The sequence below is a fragment of the Muntiacus reevesi genome, chromosome 3 (assembly GCF_963930625.1).
Source record: "Muntiacus reevesi chromosome 3, mMunRee1.1, whole genome shotgun sequence".
Lineage (NCBI taxonomy): Eukaryota > Metazoa > Chordata > Mammalia > Artiodactyla > Cervidae > Muntiacus > Muntiacus reevesi.
The window spans coordinates 12992150-13002645 of NC_089251.1; the positions used below are offsets into that span (position 1 = coordinate 12992150).

The following is a 10496-nucleotide window of genomic DNA, read 5'->3' on the forward strand; positions in this document are numbered from 1 at the left end:
AGAAATCCTCCTACTTGTTTCTAGTCATCAACCTGGGTGTTCCTCACTTCTCTGAGCTAGAGAATCAATTCCATTAATTCACCAAATCTGCGCTAATTTTTATATCACACGTTTCCCAGGCAGCCCTTTCACAAATGACTCACTTTTGAATATTGATCTGCATGTGATGTACTGCTTTACAGATATGGTGTCTCCCTTGTTATTCATAAAACGTCAGGAACCAGCTTGTGAGCAGGTGATGCAGGATAATCAAACCCCTCACTTTTTGTCTTCACCAGAGAGTGGTGTCACTGCACGACACCAGCTCCCCACACCAGACATGCCACAGTCATACATGGCCAATATTTCCACCCAATTTGGCCTGTTAATCATGGATATTCAAATTTTCAAATTCCACCATCTCTACAACACAGAAAGGTAGGCCACCTCTCCAGCAAATACAAAGATAAATTCTGAATATGGGAGAAGAAAGTGTGTCAGAGAGTACAAGGGCAATTCTAGTAGGAAATTTTTAGAATGATAAAACCAGTGCCTTTGTTGATGGTGATAGACGATTAACATACCATAACTAGAGGAGGGGAAGCTTAACACCGGAGAGCATAAACTCAGAGTGAGCCAGCTTGGAGTTCCAATCCTGACTGCTTCCCACGTCCTTAGTGAACTTCAGCAAACCACTTCACCTCTGTAAGCCTTAGTCTCCTGAAATGCTTCATATTTCTTTGGAATTTAGTGGCATGTTTAGCAGAAGCTTGGTACATAATACTTACTCATAAGTATTGGTTATTGTTATTAACTTTAATTATGATTCATCCAATTACTCGAGGCATAAACAAATATTCCTTCCATAAAAATCTGCCAAATCCTGAAATTAACCAGACAATTTGGCAGTGAGTGTTGTGATAATTTCCGTACATAAATTAATTGATTTTGAGAACATCAGGAAATAGAAGATAAAGGGAGGTGACACAGGGACTGATGAGGATCAACAGCTTCTCCTCCATGCTGACAATATGCTTTTCTCTCTTCTAAGTGTTTTCATGCATTATCTCTCCAAATCTTCTTGAGAATGTGTATATTTTTGTCCTATATTACACGTGAAGTACTTGAGGTTTAAAGATGTTTAATAACTTAAATAAAAATATGAGAATTAATTGTAAATTAAGTAATATATTAATTTAACAACATTACATAAATTAATATATCAATCAATAAATTAATATATCATATATGACTTCAAGGCCTTCCTAGGTTGCACTAGTGAGTTCTGCCTGCCAGTGTAGGAGTTGTAAGAAACAAGGATTCAATCCCTGGGATGATCTCCCAGAAAAGGGAATGGCACCTCACTCCAGTATTCTTGCCTGGAAAATTCCATGGGCAAAGGAGTCTGGCAGGCTATAGTCCTTGGGACCTCAATGAGTTGGACATGACTGAACGACTGAGCCCACACACACACACACAAAAGGCTTGATGACCTGGGTATGACTGGAAGACACATATTTACATGTTTCTCATAGGTTTCTTTGAATAAATATATGAGAGAAGAAATTTCAAAACATGAATTGTATAGTTAACAATGGATACCCTTCTGTACAAAAGTGGTTTAGGACAGAGGATTAATGAAGGGATGAACGATTTACGAAAGAGGGGACACTTGCACAGACTGATGTTAGCAGCATGCCATGAGTTAAGGAGGGCTTAACCTTTCAAAGGTTAAGAACCTTTCATTCTGTGTCCAAACAAGGAAAAAACACTGTTGAATTGGATTCAATATTCCTCTCAGATATTCACTGTTGATTATTTTGGCAAATGCTTATTTCTATTGAAGACATGCAAAGTCTAGTTTTATAACAACTGAATTTGCCTGGGTAAAGAATGGGGGTCCTGTGACTTCAATATCTGAAATTCTCCCCACCTCCAATGATGTCTGTCTGCTTATACTAATAATACTCTATTTTTTAACAAATGTATCGCTCAGTTCAGTTCAGTTCAGTGACTCAGTCATGTCCAACTCTTTACAACCCTACGGACAGCAGCATGCCAGGCTTCCCTATCCATCTCCAATACCCAGAGCTTGCTCAAACTCATCTCCATCCAGTCGGTAACAATATCCAACCATCTAATCCTCTGTTGTCCCCTTCTCCTCCTGCCTTCAGTCTTTCCCAGCAACAGAGTCTTTTCCAATGAGTCAGTTCTTCACATCAGGTGGCCAAATTATTGGAGTTTCATCTTCAGCATCAGTCCTCCAATAAATATTCAGAACTGACTTCCTTTAGGATGGACTGGTTTGATCTTCTTGCAGACCAAGGGACTCTCAAGAGTCTTCTCCAACACGACAGTTCAAACACATCAATTCTTTGGTGCTCAGCTTTCTTTATAGTCCAACTCTCACATCCATACATGATTACTAGAAAAATGATACCTTTGACTAGATGAACCTCGTAAAGTAATGTCTTTGCTTTTTATTATGCTGTCTAGATTTGTCATAGCTTTTCCTCCAAGGAGCAAGCATCTTTTCATTTCATGGCTGCAATCACCATGTGCAGTGATTTTGGAAGCCAAGAAAATTAAGTCTGCCACTGTTTCCATTGTTTCCCCATCTATTTTCCATGAAGTAATGGGACTGGATACCATGATCTTAATTGCTTGAATGTTGAGTTTTAAGTCAGCATTTTCACTCTCCTGTTTAAATTTCATCAAGAGGCCATTAGTTTCTCTTCACTTTCTGCCATAAAGGTTGCATCATCTTTGCATCTGAAGTTATTGGTATTTCTCCCAGCAGTCTGATTCCAGTTAATGCTTCATCCAGCCCGGCATTTTGCATGGTGTAATCTTAATATAAGTTAAATAATCAGGGTGACAATATATATCCTTGAAGTATTCTGTACAGCTATGTGTATGTATCACTACCTGATATTATACTACATATACTGATCTTCTGACTTATCACCCAAGGGCTACATGAATTACACAAAGGCAAGAATTTTTGTTCTATTGCTGTATTCCCAGCAGGGACACAGATTTTGCCGACTAGGAACTAAGAAACTTGAATCAGGGGGTCCAGTTGTGACGGTTTCTAAAGGAAAACTCTTCTTCTGTTCCTTCAGATTTCAGCATGAGGCCCTTATGATGACATGGATTTGGGAAGGGAGGGCCACATCAAGGGACCATGAGGGTAACAAGCTTTCCCAGCACAGCTGCTTATAGTGCCCAAATAGAGGCCAACAAAGACTTGCTGGGTTCTTGTTATTTGGGCTATGAAATTGAGCATGATAAATAACAAACCTTCTTGTACATAACTAGACACAAGGCAATGGAAAGACTCAACCAAACCAGCAGTGTCTCTGAGTTCATCCTCCTGGGACTTTCCTCACGGCCGGAGGACCAGAAACCACTCTTTATCCTCTTCCTCATCGTATACCTGGTGACCATAACAGGGAATGTGCTCATCATCCTGGCCATCCACGCTGATCCCCAACTGCACACCCCCATGTATTTCTTCTTGAGTTTCCTATCTTTCATTGACATTTGGTATACAACAACCATTGTCCCCAGGATGCTGGTGAACTTCTTGTCGGAGAAGAAGACCATCTCCTATGCTGGATGTCTGACCCAGATGTATTTTACATATGCTTTGGGAAACACTGATAGTTATCTTTTGGCAGCCATGGCCTATGACCGCTACGTGGCCATTTGTGATCCCTTTCACTATGTCACTATCATGAGCTACCACACCTGTGTCCTGCTGGTGGCCTTCTCCTGCTCATTGCCTCACTTTCACTCACTCCTACACATACTTTTGCTGAATCAGCTCACCTTCTGCAACTCCAATGTTGTCCACCACTTCTTCTGTGACATCAACCCTCTGCTGAAATTGTCCTGCTCTTCCATATTTGTCAATGATCTCATAATAAAGACAGAAGGACTGGTGTTTTGGGTGACCCCCTTCCTATGCATTGTTTTCTCATATGTGCGAATCCTCATAGCAGTTCTCAAGATCCCCTCAGCTGCAGGGAAACGCAAAGCCTTCTCCACCTGTGGCTCCCACTTTACTGTGGTGATCCTGTTTTATGGAAGCATCTTCTATGTCTATTTACAGCCCTTGTCCAGCTACACTGTTCGGGACCGAGTGGCTACACTTGTCTACACGGTTCTGTCCTCCATGCTCAACCCTTTCATTTACAGTTTGAGAAACAAAGACATGAAGAGGGGCCTGAGGAAGCTGATGGGCAGGAGGAAATCCTAGCCAGAAGGAGGAAATCCTAGCCTTTTGGGGATATGTTCATGGGTTTCTCTGAGGCTCTAGATCCTGTTTCTGCTGGTTCCTGCTGCACATGATTAATTCTTGTAGGTCAGTAGACACTCACAAGTGTCATGGATGTTGGGTTGCACCCACTTCTTTACACATGCAACTCCTAACCACGGAGACTTTATGATGATTCAGTAATAGGCTCCAGGTCTACCAAAATCTTGGCTTCCAGTTTTCATATATCTGCAACTCTCTTCCTGTCTTCCTCTTCTCCAGGAAGCCACATCTTTTTCATTGCTCCAAATGCTGTTGAAAACTTTGTTTCCCACAGAATTTCCTAGAACATACATCTGTTCAATAACTTTTGATTCTCTTAATGCAATTTGGGTTTAAATGTACTTTCTGTAATAAACTAGCTTTTTGATGTTCGTTGCAGTAAATTAGATAAAAGAAGCAGCTAGACAGAGACAGTGACAAGACAGAGACTCTTAAAAAACTGAAACTCCACCAAGCAAGGAGTGTGTCTAGTGCAACAGTTATACAGAGATTGTGCCTCTTCCTTCTTCCATATTTTGACAGCAGAATGTTCTGTGCTCTGTAGTGAACAAAAAGCCAACTCTTAGCCCTGCTTAGCCAAGTACCTAGTAGTTCAGCACACACCTGCCCTGATAATCAGGCCAGGGTACATGAAGCTGTGTTGCCTCTGGCTCTCAACCCTGGTCATCTGGTATTTGTGCCTCAAGGTACTGGTCTTGTCCCCTCTTATCTTCAGCTCTCCTTAGAGAATCCCCTATTGCCACCATCATAACCAACCATATCTGTCTGCTTCCCAGGGAATGAGTTGTTATATGTACTTATAATTAACTATTCTAATGAGAGTATTAAAACCTACATGTGGATATTAAATGCAGATAAAATTAGGAGCTTCTAGAAGCAGACAGAGACATACTGGTGTGCTCTGGGAAGTAGAATCATCTAGGCAAGGACTTTATTCTGTTCACTTTTGTTTCTTGATATATTCTCTATTATTACTCTAATAATCAAGTAATTTAAAATAAGGATTTTAAAAATAATTTAAAATTTAAAATTTTTAAATTTAAAAATAAAGTGATTTTAAGCTTCATTTTATATTTGAATAATTTAGCATTATTATTCTTCTACATTCTTCATGGAGCTATGATTCCATAGGGCTCATGTGGGCCTGTGAATCTGCATTTTAAGGAGAACCTCCTAGAATAACTAATCAGGTATTTATGTGGGAAACTTCATGATTGAAAATTTCTGACCACTTCCTATGTCCCATTGTTTGTATTCTAGACTCATGCCTTCAGTAATGCTATATCGAGTATATAATTTACATGTATACAGACACTCACTGATTGCAGTATTTTTCATAATAGAAAAAATTAGAAAAATTAAAAATAATCTAAAAGCCTATCAATAGAGAAATAGATAAATAGGGTTTAATTATTCCATAGAGAGAAAAAAACTGTAATAGACAAATCTCTAGCACTTACCTAAAAACCTTTATGAATATAGACCAAAATATTTATAAGTAAACCTGTTAAGGTAAAAAAATAAAGTGTGTGTGAGAGAGAGAGAGAGTGTGTGTGTATTTTTGCGCTTCTGGTGAGATTATATATGCAGAAAGAAAACATACCCTCCGACACACACACACACACACACACACACACATATATACTCATACAACAGACTAGAAGTTTGTGCATATTTGTAACATCAGAATTTGTTAAACGGGGACATGGTCTTTTGTTTGTTTGTTTGTTTGTTTTTATATAAATAAAATGCCAATCGCTAAGAAAAGTGTAAAATATTTTGCTCTGCTGATCAACATTGAGTTTTCTTTTGTTTAAGCAGCAATAATATCATGTTATGATAGGAAACAGGGGATACAAAGGAGATCAGATCACCAGTGAGACCCTCCACTGAATGCCTTGATTCTGATTTCAGAGAAGAACTAGGTATAGAGGAAACAGTCTGTGCATGAAGCAACACCATTTCTACATGACTTAGGGTTTTTGCCAGTAACACTTTGGGTTTGGAAGAGAAAATCCTGGTTTTTACACTTTTCTCTAAGACTGGGCATGGTCATGGAGCTGTGTCCATGTCCCTTCAGTCAATCTGAGTGAGGCCCAAGAATTTTCATTTCTAACAAGTCCTCGGGGATGCCACATACTGATTAAGAAACAATATTTTCATAATCACTAGTCTACTAGATATCAAAACCCACTATAGATCTATTGTAATGAAGGCTATGTGGATATTGGTGAGAGACTAGACAAACAAGACAGCTGACATAAAATAGAGAGTCCAGAAGCATACACACACCACCCCCATTGTTATACACTACACTTATGAATGAAGCATATATTTTCTTGAATACAACTAAGACAGTTGGAAATTCACATGGAAAAATGAAACTGGATTCTTAACACACATCATATGCAAAAATTTACCCCTGCTAAATTACAAACTTACATATGAAAATAAAAAACTAATAGTTTTTATGAAGTAATATAGAAGAATATCTTTTTCTCCTTAAGATAGAAAGGTAGTTCTTTAATAAAAAACAGAAAGAAAGCATTATAAAAGAAAATTGTAAGTTAGACTATGTTACTATCAAAAGACATCATAGAAGAAAAAGACAAATAACAGAATAATAAAAGATATTTGAAATTCATAAAACCAACAAAATACTCAGATTAAGAGTACATAAAGATCCCTAGAAATCAGTAAGAGAAACAGGTAAAGCTGGCAGTTGAAGGAGATGAGGGTCTATGAAAAAAAATTGAATAAACATTTCACAAAAGGGAAAGAAATCTAAATGACCAATAATCATATGAAAATATGCTGTGTTATGTTAATAATCAGAGAAACTCAAATTAAATCACAATGGGAGCCCTCCACACACCAATAGATAACAAAAACTAGAGTCCTGGGGTTAAATATTAGGGGTTTAAAAAATATGAAACATTATAAAATTATACTGCTAGTAGAAATATAAATTGGGACAGTCAATTTGGGAAACAATTTGCTATCACCATATAATATGCAACAAAGCACCACAAAGGCTAACAGAGTTTTGCCAAGAAGACACACTGGTCATAGCAAACACACTCTTTCAACAACACAAGAGACAACTCTACACGCGGCCATCAAGAGATGGTCAATACCGAAATTAGATTGATTACATTCTACACCCAAAGGTGGAGAAGCTCTATACAGTCAGCAAAAACAAGACCTGGAGCTGACTGTGACTCTGATCATCAACTCCTTATTGGAAAATTCAGGTTCAAATTGAAGGAAGTAGGGGAAACCACTAGGCCATTCAGGTAAGACCTAAATCAAATCCCTTATGATTATACAGCAGATGATGTATAGATTCAAGGCCCTAGATCTGATACACAGAGTGCCTGAAGAACTATGGATGGAGGTTGGTAACATTGTACAGGAGGTTGAGGCCAAAAACATCCCCCCATAAAAAAGAAATGCAAGAAGGCAAACTGGTTGTCTGAGGAGGCATTAAAAATATCTTAGAATGAAGGGAAGTGAAAGGCAAAGGACTAAGGGAAAGATACACCCAGCTGACTGCAGAGTTCTGGAGAATAGCATGGAGAGATAGGAAAAAAGGGAGAAGAATCAAATTAACAAAATTAGAAATGAAAATGGAGAATCACAACAGACAACACAGAAATACAAAGGATCATGAGAGACTACTATCAGCAACTGTATGACAAAAAAAATGGACAACTTGGAAGAAATGAACAAATTCTTAGAAAAGTATAACTTTCCAAAACTGAACCAGGAAGAAATAGAAAATCTTAACAGACCCATCACAAGCACAGAAATCGAAACTGTAATCATAAACCTTCCAACAAACAAAAGCCCAGAACCAGATGGCTTGACAGCTGAATTCTACCAAAAATTTAGAGAAGAGCTAACACCTATCCTACTCAAACTCTTCCAGAAAATTGCTGAGGAAGGTTAACTTCCAAATTCATTCTATGAGACCACCATTGCCCCAATACCAAAACCAGACAAAGATATAACACAAAAAAGAAAACTACAAGCCAATATCACTGATGAATACAGATGCAAAAATCCTTAACAAAATTCTAGCAAACAGAATCCAATAACATATTAAAAAGATCATACATCATGACCAAGTGGGTTTTATCCCAGAGATGCAAGGATTCTTCAGTATTTGCAAATCAATCAATGTAATACACCATATTAACAAATTGAAAGATAAAAGCCATATGATTATTTCAATAGATGAAGAGAAAGCCTTTGACAAAATTCAACATCCATTTACGATAAAAAAAAAAAAAACCTCTCCAGAAAGTAGGCATAGAAGGAACATAGCTCAACATAATAAAAGCCATGTATGATAAACCCACAGCAAACATTATCTTCAATGGTGAAAAATTGAAAGCATTTCCCCTAAAGTCAGGAACAAGACAAAGATGCCCACTCTCACCACTCCTATTGAACATAGTTTTGGAATTTTTAGCCACAGCAATCAGAGCAAAAAAAGAAATAAAAGGAAACCAGATTGGAAAAGAAGTAAAACTCTCACTGTTTGCAGATGACATGATGCTCTACATAGAAAACCCTAAAGACTCCAACAGTAAATTACAGGAGTTAATCAATGAATACAGTACAGTTGCAGGATATAAAATTGACACACAGAAATCCCTTGCATTCCTATACACTATCAATGAGAAAACAGAAAGAAAAATTAAGGAAACAATTCCATTCACCATTGCCACAAAAAGAATAAAATACTTAGGAATAAATCTACCTAAAGAAACAAAAGACCTGTATATAGAAAACTATAAAATACTGGTGAAAGAAATCAAAGAGGACACAAATAGATAGAGAAATATACCATGTTCAAAGATTGGAAGAATCAATATGGTGAAAATGAGTATACTACCCAAAGCAATCTATAGATTCAATGCCATCCCTATCAAACTACCAACGGTAGTTTTCACAGAACTAGAACAAATAATTTCACAATTTATATGGAAATACAAAAAAAAAAACCTGAATAGCCAAAACAATCTTGAGAAAAAATAATGGAACTGGAGGAATCAACCTGCCAGATTTCAGGCTATACTACAAAGCAACAGTATGGTACTGGCACAAAGACAAAAACATAGATCAATGGAACAAAATAGAAAACCCAGAAATAAATCCACACACCTATGGACACCTTATCTTTGACAAAGGAGGCAAGAATATAAAATGGATAAAAGACAACCTCTTTAACAAGTGGTGCTGGGAAAACTGGTCAACCACTTGTAAAAGAATGAAACTAGAACACGTTCTAACACCATACACAAAAATAAACTCAAAATGGATTAAAGATCTAAATGTAAGACCAGAAACTATAAAACTCCTAGAGGAGAAATAGGTAAAACACTCTCTAACATAAATCACAGCAGGATCCTCTATGACCCACTTCCCGGAATATTGGAAATAAAAGCAAAAATAAACAAATGGCACCTAATGAAACTTAAAAGCTTTTGCACAACAAAGGAAACTATAAGCAAGGTGAAAAGACAGCCCTCAGATTGGGAGAAAATAATAGCAAATGAAGCAATTGACAAAGAATTAATCTCAAAAATATACAAGCAACACCTGCAGCTCAATTCCAGAAAAATAAATGACCCGATCAAAAATTGGGCCAAAGAACTAAACAGACACTTCTCCGAAGAAGACATACAGATGGCTAACAAACACATTAAAAGATGGTCAATATCATTCATTATCAGAGAAATGCAAATCAAAACCGCAATGAGGTACCATCTCATGCTGGTCAGAATGGCTGCTATCAAAAAGTCTACAAACAATAAGTGCTGGAGACGGTGCAGAGAAAAAGGAACCCTCTTACACTGTTGGTGGGAATGCAAATTAGTACAGCCACTATGGAGGACCGTGTGGGGATTCCTTGAAAAACTAGAAATAGAAATGCCATACAACCCAGCAATTCCATTGCTGGGCATACACCCCGAGGAAACCAGAATTGAAAGAGACACGTGTATCCCAATGTTCATCACAGCACTGTTTACAAGCCAGGACATGGAAGCCACCTAGACGTCCATCAGCAGACGAATGGATAAGAAAGCTGTGGTACATATGCACAATGGAATATTACTCAGCTATTAAAAAGAATGCATTTGAATCAGTTCTAATGAGGTGAATTAAACTGGTTAAGAGTTAT

At 37.6% G+C, this 10496-nt stretch overlaps 1 protein-coding gene across 1 annotated transcript; it reads left to right on the forward strand.

The window, feature by feature from the left end:
* The first annotated feature begins 3310 nt into the window (after positions 1-3310).
* LOC136162704 (olfactory receptor 1L8-like) lies at positions 3311-4243 on the forward strand. Its single transcript, XM_065927171.1, has one exon. It carries the CDS (start codon positions 3311-3313, stop codon positions 4241-4243), a length of 933 nt encoding a protein of 310 aa, XP_065783243.1.
* Positions 4244-10496: the final 6253 nt, after the last annotated feature.

Bases quoted from the DNA above. Each gene is read 5' to 3' on its own strand.
- LOC136162704 (XM_065927171.1), top strand. From the start codon at position 3,311: ATGGAAAGACTCAACCAAACCAGCAGTGTCTCTGAGTTCATCCTCCTG.